The sequence below is a fragment of the Zeus faber genome (assembly GCF_960531495.2).
Source record: "Zeus faber genome assembly, chromosome: 20".
Classification (NCBI taxonomy): Eukaryota; Metazoa; Chordata; class Actinopteri; order Zeiformes; family Zeidae; genus Zeus; species Zeus faber.
The window spans coordinates 21,615,731-21,634,619 of NC_137207.1; the positions used below are offsets into that span (position 1 = coordinate 21,615,731).

Genomic DNA, 18,889 nt, shown 5'->3' on the forward strand with positions numbered 1-18,889 from the left:
GTGTGTGTGTGTATATCTGTGTATGCATAGGTGTCAGTTTGCGCAAATTTGTCTGTGTGTATATCTATGTTATGTGTGTGACCGCTACAGAGGGTATCGATAGTGGTAGAGAATGTGTGTGTGTGTGTGTGTGTGTGTGTGTGTGTGTGTGTGTGTGTGTGTGTGTGTGTGTGTGTGTGTGTGTGTGTTAAAAAGGGCGGTGCGGTGGAACTGGGAGGATGAGCTGATTCTTTGTCCCAGTCGTCGGGTGTAGCAGCATATAGCCCAGGGCTTTGTGATGGAGATCAGATGGGTGATTATAGGGATCTCTCTCCGTAAAGAGAGCGTTAAAGAGAGTGATAGAGAGATAGAGCTGAAGGAAAGAGAATGCTGGAGCCCCCAAAGCAGAAGAGTCACGTGCACACGCTTCAAAGGTCGCATCTGTTCCTGCATCTCCACAGTTCATGGTGGAAGAGCCAGAGACTGGTTGGTTGGATGGTAGTTAAGCAGAGGGGACGACAACAGCCCCTTTCCAATTCAGAACTGGATAAGAGAGTGTTCTAAGGACCAATGACTTCACTGGGAGATAGAGGAAGGGTTAGACAGACAGACAGACAGACAGACAGACAGACAGACGGACAGATAACAGCAGCTCACATAACAATAGGCAATAATAAAAATATAAAAAATACTATGGCAATGTATGGAAAACTTACAAACTATACAATATTGTGCACAATATTAAGTATGGCAGTACATTATATACACTACACCTAATGATAAACAACAAATACAATTTAAAAAAAACAATTGGAGAAAAAAAAAAGACCCACAAAATAAACTGAAATAATGTGCTCATATACAATGACTAATAAAATGGATGTCATTCAAAACAATGAACTAGAAAGATGAACCAAAAGTTAAAAATAAATGTATAAAAATAATAATAATATTAATTATATTGTACATAAATCAGTTTGTTTTGTAAATAATTTGTCTGTTTACAGAGTATTGATCGACGGCTTCTTGATTTGGCTTGCAGACACAAGGCAGGTAAACAAGAGCGCAGGTAAACAGGAAACAAAACCATCAAACCAGAAGAAAACCTCCCACTACGCTGAAGCAAAGCAGCCGCCCCTGGGCCGTCAAAGCAGACAGACATTATGCGCCAGCAACAGCCTTCCATATGCAAAGCTGGCAGGCCATCCGCACAGTTATGAAACACAGTGTCCTGCAAGGGGGCGGGGGTGACGTTTTATTTTTCTTGTTTTTTCTTTGATTATGTAAAGTGCAGATGTTTGGCCCTTCAGCCCTGCAGGGCCTCTGCAGGGCTGTTACATCAACACGGAGTAGGGGGGCCGCGGGGGGCCGCCCCCACAAGCGCCTCGTTTCAGGTCCAACCTGTTACAGCTGGGGTACCCGAGGTGAGGTTATTGTATATTTAAAAAAAGGTTCCTTCTAGTTAATTCTATGTTTCTAGACATTTCTTCTTGCTTATCGTTGATTTCTAGGCTTGTTTTATTGTTTTTGTAAATTCTAGTTTTACACTTGTCTATTCGTAAGTTATTGTAAGCATATTGTGTTTTTTTTATCGTTTTCTTAGGTCGATATTTAGGTTTATTTTTATTGCACATTCCCTATTTTTCTATCTTCATAGTTAGTAGTAATCCTTTAGCTTCACTGCATATTGCCCCTATCTTTTTCTATTGTTATTCTTTTGACTTTATTATTGCAGATTTTGATGCAAGCTGCCGAGACACGGCAATTTCCCTCCGGACATGAATAAAGTATCCGTCTATCTTTCTATCTTGTCGGCATTGAGTGAGTAGCGTCTGGAGACATGGTGGGTCAGAGATCTTCATCTGTCTTTCATCCCGCATAGAGTCACATGCAAATGAGCCAGAATGACTCTGAGTCCAGTTGTCTCCCTGGAGGCCTTCGGAGACATCCCCAATTTACATCTGTACAGGACATTGTGCTTGGTGGGAAACAAAGCAGAGTCGTAGACAAACATAGTTACAACAGGACGCCTGGATTCAAGAGTGAAGAGGCGGAGACCACAATCTCCCACCACAACGCACCACCACAACGCACCACCAGACCTCCAGACCATCTAATATGAACTGACCACTGGAGCCCACACCCACAGCCACTGCTTTTATTCTACCATCAAAACATTTCTCAGCTCACCTGTGCTCACAACGATTCTAAATAATAAATAATAATAATAATTATAATAATAATAATAATAATAATCAGATTAGTATGAGAAAACGGCATCCGGGCGACTTCCAACTGTCACGTGACCAGAGCCGAACTGGAAGCCAAACTGTTTTCGCTCGAGTGTCGCTCGTTGACGTAGATCTCATGAGACGACTTTTATCTACGTTTTCCTCACGTAAGGACGTTGCAGCAGCACTACTGATAGCAATTGATTGTTGTTTGAGTAACTCAACCTGGAGTTTGGCCGACATTAGATCCATTGTATTTGCGACTGATTATTTCCAGGTGACGTTAGACTTTGACTCCCTCTCTCTCTCTCTCTCTCTCTCTGCTGTTCATCCATTCAGTGGTGATTAGGAACGATGCCACTGAAACCCGGTACCACACTGCGCTCTTCACCCACAGTCGGTTAAAAATGCACTGAATTATTTTTGTTTCGTTCCGTGACTCAATTGCAATTTCATGTTATATCAGCCAATGACTGAAAAAGAATAAAACAGTGTCTTCAAACTGTTATTTGTAACAGCGGCGTCGCTGAAGAGCAAAACGAAGGCATCGCTGCGAACCGAGTCAAGACAACAACAAGGCTTTACATAGACTCAGCCAGAAAAAGACCTCTGAGAATTAAAACCGAGTGGGGAGCAAGGCCAGACATGTCTTGGGCCTCAAGTCGGGGCGAGCGGGGCTGAGTGAGGTGGAAGTGTTTCACAACACAGAAAATAGGATTCAGCACCTCACTGCACGAGGCATGACATTTTTTTTTTTTTTGGGGGGTGGGGGGTCTATACTATGTATATCTAAGAGAGATTTATATTATAATCCAGATGTTTCTTGTGGCGTGGCCCTCATTTGTCTCCATAACAGTCAGACGTACGGAGCAGTTCCAGCTGAAAAACACTTTTTTTCAGAGGGTGGTGGTGGCGCTGGTCAAATGTGCAGAACTCACAAATCAATAGCAGCGGGGCCCGCAGTTATGTAAATGTTTATCCAATGGAGGGCTGGATAGCCGGGGGCTGGGAGGGGGGGGGGGGGGGGGTCTTGGGAGTCTCTTGTCTCCGGGGGTCATTATGCAACCGCTGCCCAGAGTATATAAAGCCAAAAGCTGAGAGGAACACCACAGGACCCCTGTGAGCCGTCTCACTACACCTTTTTACGAGCAGCAAGGTATGCATAGAGTAGTAGACACTTATTTTAATTTTTTTTCTAAAGAGCATCTTCTGCCGTTTCGTCCACTGATTGCTATTCCTGACGCTGCATTCCCCCTTCAAACTCTCTCAAGGGCTTTAAACTGTTTTACGACTACTTTGAGCACATTTTTAATGATAGCCGCCTGCGATACCCTGAGGCGTTCTACGAGGATAACCTTTGCTCTTAATTTGTTCTGTCGTCTCATTCCCCGGTTCTTTCCTTCTTTCTGTGCAGAAGTGCGGAAGAGGCAGAATGCTGCGTTGCCTTGTCGCCCTGTGCCTCCTGGCGGCCTGCCTGGCGCAGGACTGCCAGGTCGCCAACATGAAGGTCGTGGAAAACTTCAACAGGACCTTGGTGAGTCCCGCGCCCCCCGCAGGCACGCGAAGGCGACACGCCGCCACGCCAACACGTCCCTTCGGGTTCTTGCGGAAAAACAGAAAGAACGCATTGATCGCCTTCCCCTTCCCCCTCAAACTTGTCAGAGGTAGTCGACGTCTTTAGGAGAACCCGACGCCACTCCAGGGCGCCGTGGACCGGAGGAGCCACGTCCTGTCGCGATGTTTCGAAGGGAAAGCCAATAATAAGTTCACTTTTGCCATGTTTGTCCGATCGTAGAGACAACCCAGGGCTCGCGTTTCCTTAGAGGGCTCAGAGACCAGAAGATACCCAAAAAGTCTCAGTCGAAACAAATGAGTCAAGGCAGGCGGAGCTAACGCGACACCTCCCTTCCTCTGTTGCAGTACTCGGGGGTCTGGTACGCGGTGGCAAAGAAAGACCCCGTCGGCCTGTTCCTGATCGACAACATCGTGGCCCAGTTCAACATTCAGGAGGACGGCAAAATGTCCGCCAACGCCGAGGGCAGAGTCATCATTCTCAAGTAGGTTCTGTGCCAACCGTCCCGACTGACCGTTCAAACCATAGCTCCACCGAGAAAGAATGAGGCTCCCGACCTGGTTCTCTCACGACGGAGACAGGGAAGGATCACGATCATTCAAATGATCAGCCTTGAAGAACGCCAAGCTCTTCTCAAAAATTCCGTACAATTGTTTAGGGCCCTTTTCTGTAGATAAACGCTTGGATTAAGCACTTTGCTCATAAAGCCTCTATTAAAGCAGCCCAGAGTTATTATTAGTCAGCGTGCCAACGCACCGAAGTGGTCATTCGTGCTCCGACGGCCATTTGCGGCGCAATCGTGATCGAGCGCTCTCCCAAAACAACTCAGCGCGCATTGCACTTTATGCTATTTCCTTCCCTCCATCTCAAACCCCCTCTCTCCGACCCGCAGCAACTGGGAGACATGTGCTGAAATGGTTGCCACCTTCCAGGAGACCCCTGACCCCGCCAAGTTCAAGATGAAGTACTGGGGAGCTGCCTCCCACCTGCAGTCTGGATGTAAGTTATGTCCGGGTCCTAGGGCTGTCACTAGTGATTGTGGCACAAAGAATTGTGAATCATTTTAATTTTTGTCCAGGCCTATACGTTAGTTTACTAACACACATCTATCTACCCTTTAATATTTTTTGTGTCAACTTTGTGACATTGAACATAAAAATTCAGTTCGGACAGTTAAGTTGCCTCAACCCAGATGATGTTATTTGCATTTTCCTGTCACAACTTTTCTGATTGCCTTAAAATTCCCTTCAATTGGGATGGAAACATGATTGCGGTCGTAACGATTTTTCCAAATGATGGCAGTCAGCTCAAACAACTGCTAAAGCTCTGTTCAGGTCCTAAATCTGGCAAAGAGCTAGGACAAGGCCATGGCACAAGAGAAGAGGCGAGACAGGGCTATAGTGGGAGATAAATAGTGGAATATAGCAGTGAGGTGGGTGTATGATAGGAAGGTGTGGTTGGATTAGTATAACATTGTTTATATTACAATACCTTGTATATTTAAATGGATATAACACTGGTAGGCAGAGGTGGAAAACTAGTTAAAAAATCCTGCCATGTTTTTACTCCAGCCACATCATAATTTGGACCTCTGAATGAATGGCAATTAGCAAATCTACATAGTTGGCTAAAATTCCTGGGGTGGAATTGTACTTTCTGAGCCCGGATTGTGAAGCTCTGCAGTAAGCGTAGGTACTATGAACGAGCGGAGAACGGGCTGGGTACACTCGGTATTCCTGACACAGCTGGCTCCGGGTGATGGTAACCAAACAGTTCTGGTCGGCAGAGGCCATTGACATTAGAAATCACATTAGAGGTGACTGGTAAATCTTCACCGCCCTGGGGGACGCCGAGTTCCTGGACAAAGACCTGTTGATTCAATTTAATGATCAACCACGTCTGACGTGCTCCGAGGTCTACGGGTCACACCGTCCATGGTGTCCGCTGGTACGCATGGTGGTCAAAAACCGCGATGTCGGTTTTTTTTCGGGAACCTTGTTTGGGTTTTTTTTGTTGAGAAGATCTGCTTGAGAAAATCGCCTCCGTCTTCCGTCAGCTCCACACAGACGAGACACCAAGGCATTTGAGAACAATGGCCCAGGCCTTTGTGGTGTTGTTGGGAACCATTTTTGAAGTTGGAATACCTTGTCTAGAGGTCTTAACACTTTTCATTGAGGCCGCTGCAATTTGAAAATCATGTTTTTATGGACTTTGAACACATCCATCTCCTTCTCAAACTTGCATGGGTGTAGACCGATTTTACGCTGCCCACCAGCTTCAAACCCCCCCCTTCCTCTGACCTCTCAGTCGACGACCACTGGGTGATCGACACCGACTACGAGAACTACGCCGTACACTACTCGTGCAGGGAGGTGGATTATGACGGCACCTGCCTGGACGGCTACTCCTTCATATTCTCCCGCCACCCCGGAGGCCTGAGGCCCGAGGACGTCCGCATAGTCACCCAGAGGAAGCAGGAGCTCTGTCTGTACGGCAAATACAGACGCGTCGAACACACCGGTGAGACCCCACCCCTACAAAAAAATAAAATAAAATGAATCACCTGAACAGGCACTGATTTGTTCACTGAATTGGAACTGGCAGAAGCAGGGTGACTGCAGGTCCTTACAAAGTTAAGTTTTACATACCTTTGGCCTTAAACATCATTAAATGGTCTTAAATTTGGATTTATGCTCAAATCCTAATTTTAGTAAACATTTGATCCGGATATAAATTATCTATATATTTGTTTTTGTCCAAATGAGTCACGTTCCTCTGCCTCTCCTTAACCATAAAAATAAAGTTGGGCAAAGATTCCCCATAATTAACCCCAAAAAAAATCTGTAACATTGTGTTAAAATTTGTACTTGACAAATGTTTTAAGATCATTTGATTAAAAAAAAAATGACACCTGCACCTCTCTGCGCCAAATATATAGGCCGTACTTATAATACTTTATTGAATATGACAAATCAAAATATTGAGTACTCAATGTGTAAAATTGCTAAAATTTGTCTTTGACTAGGATGATTTAATTTAAACAAGTTATATCTTGAACAGTTGAATGGATAATAACACGCTTCACACTCACCGCTGTCCCAAACCTACTCCCTTCTTTTCCAACTCCAGGCTTCTGCGCGAACAGCTGATAGGGCTGGAGGCGGCAGGAGCGTCCACATCAACATATCAACACTGTGAATTCAACGGGGGAGCTCGACCAGCTCCACAGCATCACTTTCCTTTTCCCGGGCAGTTGATCTCAATCTCAGACGAGCACCAAGACCCGACAGAGGGAGCCGACTAGTCCATCACCTCGGTCTAGGACTTCCTAATCTACATCCTAATTTAGCCAACGTCTCAGAAAGGCTTTTTAAAATTCTTGATTCATTTAAATTGGATTGCCCGAGTGCTGATTTAGATTAAACCACTGAAAAAACACACCCCTAAATGTTTGCACGAGATAATTGACACAAAAATAAATAAATAAAAAAGAAATAATCAAAAATATCTCTTGACTGGAGCAGTAAAGTAGAGTGACTTTCCGGGGTAACGTTCCATGTTTTCCATCCAACCACTGACCAGACCTTCACTTGATGTACTTTATGGATATTGTACTTATGTTCTGTTTGTCATAGCACAATGTTAAATGTCTTGAGCCAGTTTTTGAAATAAAAAGTAAATATGGTGTGTATATTTTGTCGGTCAACAAGATGAATTTTATGCGTTTAATTTCAGCAAAATGGAGTCTCACATAAAGGTATAATTGTGTACGAAAACAACCATCCAAAGACCTTTATTGCACACTTTTATACAGTACAGTGAACACAAATACGGCTTGAAAAAAATAGAAAATTACAAAAAGATAGATTTGTTTTTTTTTGGAATAGAAAAATAAAAGCACAGTGAATCCACTTTAAATAGAGACATGATCATGAATGAGGAGTGCGGGTTTGCAGGTTCCACCGTCATAAAGCGACGAATAACAATAAAAAAGTCCAAAAGATAAACACTCAGGACTATATAATTTACATAATTACTAAATAATTTAAGATAAAATTTCTACCCGGATTCAAGAATTCTGGGGCTTTGAAGCCGCGAAACCTTGTGGTCGGAATGGAGCGACAGCCACTCCAAAGAATCAACAACGTTCAGCATCAGTCCGGCTGAGCGGCGTGGCCCGAAAACAATTGAGTTGGTCGTCACAGCAACATAATAAAAAGAAAATCCCCGTTTTTCCCCTCCACACCCCGGACATGATGTGGTTTTACATTTAAAACCTTTAATAACCTTAAAGTTCGGGTCCCCTACTGGCGATCTGACCCCTGGTCCCGCTGCTCCCTACCTCTGGGCCGGCTCAGTCCAGGCAGAACTCGATGTGGGCCAGCAGCTGGCGGTGCTGGCTGACGGGGTAGGGGATCTGGCAGTTGGGACACTCCAGGATGCTCTCGTCCAGGAGGTCCACGGCTCTGGAGGGAGAGACGGAGTCCAAGCCAAATTCGGCCGAATCACGAATGGCGAGGCGCGCAAACTCAAGGTGGCGAGATTCCGACTGGTTCTAGAAAAAGAAAAAACATGGGGAAATGAAGCAACAAAACAGAAAAAGTGAAGTATAAAAATAAACACAATATACAAAATGTGATCTATGCACAGGAAGCTATTGGTATGGGTATAAATGACAATTTATCTAGTGCAACTTAAAACAGAAATAATATGAACGTTTTAGCACTTAAATGTATATGGAAATGACCAACTTTTGATCTAGTAATAATAATAATAATATATAAACTTTTATTTGTATAGCACTTTCATACACAATATGCGAAGGGAAAAGTACTTCACATTAATTCATGGCGATCACATTTTAGTATCAATATTATCATTATCAAATCATGTATTATCAATTTAGTTATGACAATGAAGGATCACGGTCATTAATCAGCAAATGTTTTAAAGCAAAAATGATTCTCAGATAATTCAAAATTATAATTCTAAATATGATTCTAAAGTAAACCATCCCAAAAGTGGACTCATGTCCTCAGGACCATAGTCCATCAGTGGTTTGATGTGATGGAGTCCGGGCAATTTTACTTCATTTGGCCAAATGACTTGGCAAATGAAAGTTATTAATAAAAAAAAACAGAAAAAAAAGGAGGTAAACGAGGATGAACTAAACTTTTTATGATTGAATTTCAAACATTTAGGGTCAATCTGAGCAGGACTTACAGCCTGAAGCCTTTCGATCTCCTCGTGGGCATTCTGCAGCTTCCTCAGCAGCTTGTGCTGCTGCTTCTTCCGACGGATCTTCTCGTCCTCAAAGCGCTGGACGGAGAGCTGGATCTGAGGGAGGAGGATCAGTGACATGGCCTGACTACACGTCCCAAACAAGTGCATACTAACAAGTGCGCACCACCTTATGTGCGTACTAGCGTCCAGTGTAAAAGGACTATGTCTTCTGGGACATACAGTACTACACTGCGGCTCCATTTCCTTTCAGCACTTTGTAGGTTTCCAAGACAACACTGCAGTGAAACCTTGACCCGAATATTGCTGTTGCAATGCATTGTGGTATACGCTCGCCAGTGTAGTGTGCAGTGTTTGCGTACTGGTGACTATTTGATGCGTACTGGGGTTTTGCACAGGCTTAAAGCATTGGATTATTCGTGAGGCGTCCTACATAGTGTGCTCTTAGCCATTTTGGGGACAGCTCTTATCTGATGTGCGTACTATCAGCCAGTGTAAAAAGAAAAAACAAAAACCACTGCCTTCTGGGACACCCTGGGTCGGTTGTCATGACGATGTTGCAGCGAAATCTTTACCGGCGTCCTGGCCTCCCAGAGAATTGTGGGATGCGCTTGCCAGCGCAGTGTGCCGTGTTTGGGCACTGATGTAGTACGTCATTCCTGGTACTTTTGACACTATTTGATGCGTACCGGGTTTTTGGTTATGCAAAAAATAAACATTTCTGAAAAATATTTGAACCAAATATTTCACCTGTGTGTGGCTTAAATAGTCATGTTGTCAAATGTTGATAGCAGCAATTTACCTTTTGGAACCAGTTCCGAAACAGCACATTTTTTGTGTTTAACTGGAAAGACTGAGATAAGTGTCATATTCCACTTAACAATTCAAATATCTAGTTTTCAAGTTTTAAAGGGAATTGCTTGACTGTGTCAGCTGATGTCATATCCTGAATTTTCCCCCAGGGATTAAGTGTCCACACACACGCACTCTTTACCTCTTGCTCCAACACAGATATTCTGCGCTGATCCCCGTTTTGGTTCAGGAGGGAATTCTGCATGCGATCCACCTGCCAACATCACAGTCACCAAAACAATGTAATAAAGTTAATGACATTTATTCTGAAGTTTGAGATAAAAGGTTATCTATCCCATTGTTCATCCTGATCGCCCTTAACTCCGATGACGTGTTCACTTTAATCTTTAATGATTTTATGTGAAGCCGTTCCCCCCCCTCGACAGAGAAAAGAAAAACAAACCAACAATGGAGTGAACATTTTTCAGAAAGGGGGGGGGGAAGTATATAAAATACACAAAAGTCAGAAAAATCATAAAAAATAAAAAGATGTAGGACGGAGAGAAAGAAGTGTGTGTACCTGCAGTTGCAGCTTGGTCGAGCGCTTCTTCTCCTCCTCCAGTTGGAGGAAGAGAAGGGTGGTCCCGTCCAGGTCTCTTTCCTCCTTCCTTGGATCCTTCCTGACACACACGCACAGTAAAATTAGGCATAAAATTTACAATTTCAACTCAATTACTAATACAGAATTAATTTTATATATATATATATTTTTATTTTTTATTTTTTATTTTTTAATTGACTTTCTGCTCTCTTTTTCTTTTGTTGCTTTCTTTTTTCTTAATTTATTAAAATATCTTATATATTTTCTTCTTTATCGAAAAAATTTCACTAACACAAAATTCACACATTTCCTTCTGGTATTTCTCACCCACATTATTTTAATATTTTTTTGTTGCTTTCTTTATTCTTAACAATTTTTTTTATATTTTTATATTATTTTTTCCCTTTCAACAAAATGTTCATTCCATTGTTGTTTTGTATTTCTTTTGTTCTGTCATGAGAGGGGGAAATATTTTACATACTTAAAGATGAATATTCAAGTTTAAAGCCATAGCACCAGAGTGCTACTAGTTAGTAGAGTGCTGCTTCATGTTAACTGGTGTACTGTAGATAGATGTTTACATATGTACCATCTCTTACCTCACTTATAATTTTCATCTTTCTCGACTTGCACTGTCATTTGCTGCTGTAAACGCCCAAATTTACGCCCAAATAATTAATAGAGCTTTATCTGATCTCATCTCTTAAACCGGCCTCACACTGAATACGAAAAACCGCAAGAACAAACGGGAAGTCAATTAATTCCTATGGAGAGTCTGATTCTGCATGTGTGGAACTGGGCTATTAAAACTAGGTAAACAAGTCTCGTATTCCATAATAATGAAGTTAATAATGTTAAAGCTGGACATCACCATATTCACTATGAATAAATCTCTCTTTATACAACTGAATTGGGTGTATTATATTTTTTGTTCGCACTTCGCAAATACTACATCGAGTAAATTTTAAACGAATTAATGGAAAATGGTAAACATTATATTATTAAAATATATTTGGGATACGAAACTCAGACAAAGTTACTCCGACGGCCACTACGGGCAAGGATCCAACCGTCGGATGCGATAACACATTCGCTGTGAACCAGGCTTCAGAAACAAGAGTTCAGCTGATAACTGTTGGTGAGTGAATCAGTATTTGGACATTTACATCTTTGATCCATTTCGATAAAACCCGTCACAGAAATGTTTTGGCGAGGCGTTTTAATCCTGTCTACCTGCTGCAGAGTCTCTCAGCCTCCAGCTGCTCCTTGGCTCGCTGCAGCTCCAGGCTCTGCTCCTCCAAGCGCCGCTGCAGGGACGACAGCTCGGCCAGACGCTCCTCCGCAGGACCTGCAGCAGAGTGATAAGTTGGTCATTGTATATTGTGGATTTTTACTTACCATTGTTTATTTTAAGGTCCATTGTTAGGCCCTTTTTTGTTGGTTTCATTGTATTTTCAATTTTCTTCTATATTCTAGTTAATTTCTAGGTTTATTGTATTTTTTTTTATCGTTTCATTATTGACTTTTGATCATTTTAAGGTGGTTAGATTTATAGCTTATCATTGAGTTACATATTGCCAATTTTTATTGTCCATTGTTGAAACCATGCTGAATTAACTTTTAATTTCCCTCCATCATCTACATTGTAAAAGCAATTGTGGAAATGTTTTATTACTTCACGATTTAAATGAAAAAAGGGGAATATTACAGGGTTTCAATGATCAATTCTAGGACTTTTCAAGCACTTGGGCACAAAGGGGGCTATTTTCAAGGTCTGGAATAGCTTGAAAAATAGCCCCCTACTTCGGATTTCTGAGGATGAAATTCAAGCACCCCACGGGCCTGCTAAGAGTTTTGCGATTGACTATGACTCACTATGATCAACATCATTTCTGGTTATGAATCAGTTTATTCCCAGCTTGCCCTGCCCTCACCTCCTGAACTGGACTCTTGCTGCGTTTGGTTCTGGTTGGCCTGATTCAGCTGCTGCTCCAGCTCCACAGCTCGCATCACCAGGCACTGGACGTAGGCCTCTCTCTGCTGGTCGTACACCAGCCACTGCTTGTTCTTGTCCAGAGCCTGGAGGAACCGAGAACATCAGAGTCCAGCACACATAATTTGAAAAATTATAATACAATACAATATCACAACTAGACTTGGGGTCAGCTTAGGATGCCCTTCCTACCAGTTAGACTGATAAGGGATAGATCAGAAGAGAGATGGAAGAACACAGTGATTATGGAGGGTTGGATTAACGATAGAGAGATAAAGAGATGGATGGATGGATAGATAGAAGAGTGATGGATAGATAGATAGACATGGATAGACAGACAGACAGACAGACAGACAGACAGACAGACATGAATGTTAATGGGAACGGCAATTAACGGCAACTAATAAATGGCATGAAAAATGAAGCAGCGATTTTAGTGATTGCTTTTTTTCTGTTTTAATGCCTTTGAATAAGCAGTGCCCCAAGTAATGAAATTACTCAACAATAGTTACTGGGCAATATTGAACTGGTCAAATTGGGAATGGGGAAAAATAATAAAAAACATCCTTTATCTTCCAATTATTTAATTATTTTTCTAATTCAAAGCAGGTTCCCGGTACATCCGACTGTTCTTTGTGCTGCACCTGAGCCACACAAACCATCCTGCTTTCTCCAAAACATATTGTGACGTCATTCACCAACCAGCGCCACCAAGGCATTGTCACCACTGTTGTCCAAATAAATAAACATTAGTGGGACTCACATCTCGCAGTTGGTCATGTAGGACCACCAGGTCTCCAGGAGGAACCTGTGCCTGAGTCTGGCCATTTTGCTGGAGAGGAGGAAATCACATGTTACATGTCAACTTAAATGTTTGAGTTAATTGAAAATTTAGCTGAAAGAATGGAATTTAAGACTTGAATTTAACCGCTTTCCCTGAGATTCTAGTATTGGTTGGTGCTGAATGAAACTTTTCTATCAACACTTCATAGAATCATCTTGTCATGTAGTCATGTTAGATATGTATTGCAGGTTTAGGAGGTTCCCGAATCTGCGCTCTTGATTATATGCTGGGCTGTTCAGAGCAGAACGAGGGACTCTCTCATGCCGCGGATTCTTTCTTTTATCGCTCTCCTTTTGCGGGGATGGGGGCCGCGCCGGGCTCGGGTTGGGAAGAGTGCGAGTTCAGTAATTTTTTATTATTATTATTATTATTATTATTATTATTATTATGGGTAACAATAGCAATAACAACCCAGGCAACGTTTAAAATGGCCAAAAGGATCCTAAATGGTGTTTAAATAATACCACAACACAGCAACACGACAAAACTAATCCATCACCTCCTACCACCACAGCTGTTGGAGAATCTGTGGGAATCATAGTCAACAATTTGTCTTTAAAAGGTGTTCAAGAGTGATTCTGAAATGCTATATTTTCAGAAGAGAGGTAAGTAGTAGGTAAAAAAAGGTTATGAACTAGTGAATTATATGAACTGTCATTAGATAGTTTCCTTCCAGGTCAGATAGGTAATGGGATTAGGAACTGGAATAAATCTTACTACAATAATAATTTTTCCTTCATACAGGCACACGGGTTTTCTTGTATTTTTGTCTATAGGTAAGTGTCAGGTTCAGTGGTAAGTTTTTAAAACAACAGAACTGTTGACTGATGTAGAAGAAAACATTTAATCAGATAGAAAAAAAACCAATACTGCTGAAATTAGGAGCTGAAAACAGTCATTTGTAAAGGCTTTCCGGGAGCAACCGGATCTGTGATGTCGCTTGTTCCCAATGTTCCAAACTTCCCTCGACGTCCGTTCCTAGATTGAGCTCAGTTATCTCACTTGTCTCATAATTCTGTGACCTCTGACACCCGCTGTCTGCCTTCCCCCTAAGCCCCAGCCAAGCCCCTCGCAGCAACCAGATGATGACCACTGCACCGGCTCAGGAAGGATGACCGCGGCCGAGCATCACAAGCTCATCAACTTTTTCTAGATGGATTTAAACCTGCGACGGATTTGAGGGCAGGTTTAGGAGAATTATATGGAAAGCTGAAGTAAGCCAAATGCTGGAAGAGCTGCGATGGCTCCTGTAGAATAGATACAACTCTATCTCTTTATCAGAACCAGGGGGACAGGGGGTGAGGGTATATCCATTTTCCAGTGGAGGGTTCTGTCAGTCTATTTATCCTTGATCTTTTTCCATCTAGAGCAGTTCCTGTCCAACCTACACAACTATTACAGGTAGTAATGCTGGGCAATATGTTCAGATAATCAATGAACCTCCCACAGTGTAACATATATATGACAGAATAAGGAAAAGCAGACTAGCTCTCCTTTAATGATTGGACTAATGGTCAATGAATTATGATCGATTCTGTGTTAGACCACACCCAATGTCAAGTTTAATTGTTAATAGCGGTCATATTGTTTATCTGACCGTAAATCTTTTATTGTACTTCCTGAATATACAGACCCAGTGAAATCTGGATGTGAAATCTGGATATTTTTTGTTTGGGAACCATTTGCAAGAAAATGTCTGATTTTATTTTTCTTCTTTTTTCCAGTTGGGAGCAAGTTCCGACTGCTCCGCTGGGCTGTTCTTTGTATTGCACCTTTAAACCCGACCAGTCCACTTATGCAACTCCAACCTTTATATAGTAGACTTAACATATACTTAATAGATACTGAGCCATGTCAACTATCGTGACTTCCCCCAAATATATTGTGATATAAATAATCTCTTAATCATTTTACTCACTTCAGTAAATATGAAGATAATGTATAATAAAATATAAGAACGATAAATTTGCTACATACATAAAGGTTTGTATTGCAATGGTACCACACAAATAAAAATAAGACAATGAAATTGAGGGGGCAAATAATTCAACATAAGATACCCCTTCAGTTGTTTAAAAGGCAAAATAAATCCCCATTTCAGCTTCACCTGAACAGTAAATGAGTAACCAGAACTGCTAAAGGTTTAAGGACGATGACACTGCTGAGGACTGGAATTACCTGCCTCATACTGCCACCTAGGGGACCATTACGCTTATTGTTTGTTGGTTTTTTTGTTTTAAACCAAGTCGTCATGACTTGGGGGCAGATATGCAGGAATCTGAGGTGTTCTTGACTTAGTTTGAACTTGGAACTTGGATCACAACGTGGATGAGAGTCAGTGGATGATAAAGACTAACCCTTAAAGTACAGATAAGATAGAACTTTACTAATCCCTGCGCGGAACTCAACGTTTGAGAGCAGCGGATTGTTAAACAGCCCTGCCTCCTTATTTAAAGCTCTGAATCAAGCAAATAATCTTGAATAAAAATTAAGTTGACTTGTGTTGCTCAATTTATCTGGGTAATTTCTGTTAACCCTGAAAAAAAACAATAGATCATTTCTAATTTAGATTAAAAGTGTTCCTTCCCAAGGTAGAAGTTTATTTCTACACGCACATGTATTCTGAGACGCCTGATCCATCTTACACTCTGTTAGATAACTTAAAATGCAAATCAATCTTGCTGGCAACAATGTTAAAATACAGCATATCGATAAATATGGGATAAGATAAATACATTTTATATATATAAAACACTTTTTAAATCAATTAATTCATTTTAAACAAACCCCATTTAATGTGATGATCCTACAGCCGCACCCCAGGCTACCTGTGCATGCTGGCCCTCCAGGGCAGCCATCTTGTTCTTTAGGTTCTGCATTTCCTCCGCCTGGCTCTTGAACAGGTGCTCCCTTCGCTCCGCCTCCGCCCGTTGCTGCTCCAGCTGGGCCTGCAGCGCCGCAGCTGCCACCGCCTCAAATTCCACAAAACACCACGTCAGCAGGGCGATGGCGATTTCAAACAGAGGCTTTTAAACGACGCCCAAAATGACAAATTACCCAAATTACAGAGACCGGTTCTCAGTCAGTGCTTTAGAAACAGTGATAAAGATGACAAATAAAATTTTAATATTATTTTACAATAATAATAGCAGGCTTGAACTCCTAACAAATAATAATAATAATAATAATAATAATGAAAATGAAGAATAATAATATGAACAAATTGTTTTATTTCCAATGAACCAATAAAAATAGCAACCACTTTCTCCTCACCCCATCCCTCCCCATCTAACTACTCCTAGTGCATTTTGGTCCATTTTGAATCCCACTGATCCATAGGTAAGGGTGAGGGTAAGGTCGCCCCCCTTGTACTCACCTCTTGTGCTTTGCTCTTATCCGGGTCGGGCGTCTTGCCGTGCCGCTTGGCCAGCTCGTCCAGCTTCCTGCGCAGGTGGCCGTTCTCCTTCCGGAGCCGCTCCAGCTCCACCTCGGCCTTGGGGGCCACGCCGCCAGCCCTGAAGCCCAGCTTGCAGGCCAAGCTCTCCTTGGGGCCTTTGCACGTCATGCTGCTTGGTGAGCTGCTCTGAGGTGACCTGTGGGGAGACAACACTTCAGGTTCATGTACTTTACATTACATTTTCTAAGTGAAGATAATAAAACTCACAAGTTAACTCAAAAGTAAACACACGCCTCTGTATTAATGGGACACTTGCAGCTTGGCCTACCCAGTGAATTAATATGTAGTGAAATTATGGAGCAATAAGATTTAAGAATTATTTTACTGCTGGAGTCATTTCTGTAATGCAATGAGCCACAGCCACCTAAAAATCGGAAATATCAGGCCTTTTTTTTTTTTAACCCGCAAACCTAAAATACCTACATTTTGCCAGATTTTTTTTTCCCCTTTTTGACTGTTAAAAGGGTTTAATTTTTTTCCCCCAACAATAAGCCCAAGATTGTAAATTAATAATTAAAATAAAAACCCTGATAGTTGATCTTTTAACACATTCACACTTCTAGTTGTTGGCCATACTAAGAATTATTTACATTTATTGAGTGTGCTGGCAGCGTCGCACTTTTACAATCATTGCACGTCTTATCTTATTATTGTTACTTATAAAATACACCAGTTTTTGAGCCAAATTCTGGCTATAGGGGTTTCGCATGGAAAATTGGGCTGAGAATATTTGCCCTTTTGACCCAAGCGTCTGACTCATTGACCCTACTACATTACCCACAATGCAATGTGCCAGGCCCTGTCACTAACGGATCTGTCCCGGAATTGATTTTAAAAAGACGCAAAAATACCGACATAAGTCATTTTCAATGTTTAATTTATATCATTTGATCGTTAAAGTTGTTTACCCCCGAATTGTTTTCTTTTTTTTAGTTCAAGAGACGTTTTTGTTGAGTTTAGAATAACAATTTTGAAAGGGAGCGGGAGAAAATAAACGTCCATTTCTTTACAGTTATGTGTTATTGAAATGACACATAACTTTAATTTGTCCAGTGAAATATTTCGTATTTCATGTCTTTATTCGGCGGGCACGGGATGTTCAAACGTTTGAGGTCTACGACAAAAAGGCCGGTGTTTTGATGGTGACAGGCCATGTTGTCCTCTGGCGGATTGAAGGCGGCGCTGTTGGCTTTTACACATTTTGGCCCAAAAACGAAACAAGAGTGCGGCGAATAAATCCAGTTGTTGTTGTTTTAACAACCGTCAAATAACGTGAGAGGAATAAAAGAAATACAGTGGCGGAGACACACGACGCAGATTAAACCGAAACGTCGACGTCGGGAGCTCGTCGATCCTATTTCAAGAACGCAACGATATGTAGCAGACGCGGTGTTAGGCACCGCAGCGGCCCTGTACGGAGCCCTCGGTCGACACTCGATGGGCGTAAAATCGAATCGCCGACATTTTTGACAGCGTCGTCGGAAGCGTCACGCTCAAGTCGCTGGTCCGTCGTCGGCGTCGGGTTTTCCGGCTCCTAAGCGACACCGAAACGGCCCCCTCGTTTTGAACACAAACGCGACCGCCGACTCGCGCTCATCAAAACGGATAAAATAAAAATAAAATACAAGACAAACGGAAATATTCCCGTTTTTTTAGATCCAAATACCGCTCGTCGCGATGAACCGGCTGCTCCGCCGCCGCCGCCGCCTCGAGTTTGAATGTCTGTGGCGTCACTTCCGGTACGGCCGGTCAACCGCATTTTTTAATTTTAATTTTTTTTTTGTAACTTTATTAAAACCGACAGTTGGATTTGAGTTTGAACGTATTAAAATGCGCGTATGTTTTACAAAGACGTGCGGAGTTACACAAACATCACCGAAACCCAAGGCGGGTTGGCATAAAAGGCATCGAAAGCTTTTTGTTGTAACCTCGTGAGGGTAAAAGTAAAATTAAAACTTTATTCAAAAATACTTTGCGGATTTTTTTTTTGATTTTTTTTTTAACTTTATTAAAAGTCTAGGTGGGTCTGTTAAAATTGTATTGATTTTCATTTTATTTATTTACATTACGTTATATATTATATTACGCAATATTTTAAGATTCAATGCATAACACTGCACATACCTACACACACAAATGTTACAATCCACAAATAAAAATCCAAAGTGCTCCATGAGT

The 18,889-nt window shown here is 41.9% G+C and overlaps 2 protein-coding genes across 3 annotated transcripts; one reads left to right on the plus strand and one right to left on the minus strand.

The window, feature by feature from the left end:
• The first annotated feature begins 1,763 nt into the window (after positions 1-1,763).
• Positions 1,764-7,451, plus strand: rbp4 (retinol binding protein 4, plasma). 2 transcript variants are annotated; one of them, XM_080021720.1, is made up of 6 exons: positions 1,764-1,822; positions 3,625-3,744; positions 4,131-4,267; positions 4,676-4,782; positions 6,091-6,303; positions 6,913-7,451. In XM_080021720.1, the coding sequence occupies exons 1-6, from the start codon at positions 1,820-1,822 to the stop codon at positions 6,930-6,932; spliced, it is 600 nt and encodes a 199-aa protein (XP_079877846.1). In that variant the 5' UTR covers positions 1,764-1,819; the 3' UTR covers positions 6,933-7,451. The 2 variants fall into 2 exon arrangements, with proteins under 2 accessions (XP_079877846.1, XP_079877847.1); XM_080021721.1 differs by lacking the exon at positions 1,764-1,822 and adding an exon at positions 3,303-3,366.
• Positions 7,452-7,731: 280 nt separating this feature from the next.
• On the minus strand, positions 7,732-18,402 carry cep55l (centrosomal protein 55 like). Its single transcript, XM_080021896.1, has 10 exons — positions 18,378-18,402; positions 16,631-16,847; positions 16,083-16,226; positions 13,174-13,242; positions 12,352-12,496; positions 11,651-11,765; positions 10,397-10,496; positions 10,019-10,090; positions 9,007-9,120; positions 7,732-8,338 (listed from the first exon to the last, which is right to left on the minus strand). Exons 2-10 carry the CDS (start codon positions 16,817-16,819, stop codon positions 8,138-8,140), a joined length of 1,149 nt encoding a protein of 382 aa, XP_079878022.1. The 5' UTR covers positions 16,820-16,847; positions 18,378-18,402; the 3' UTR covers positions 7,732-8,137.
• Between the last annotated feature and the right edge of the window lie 487 nt (positions 18,403-18,889).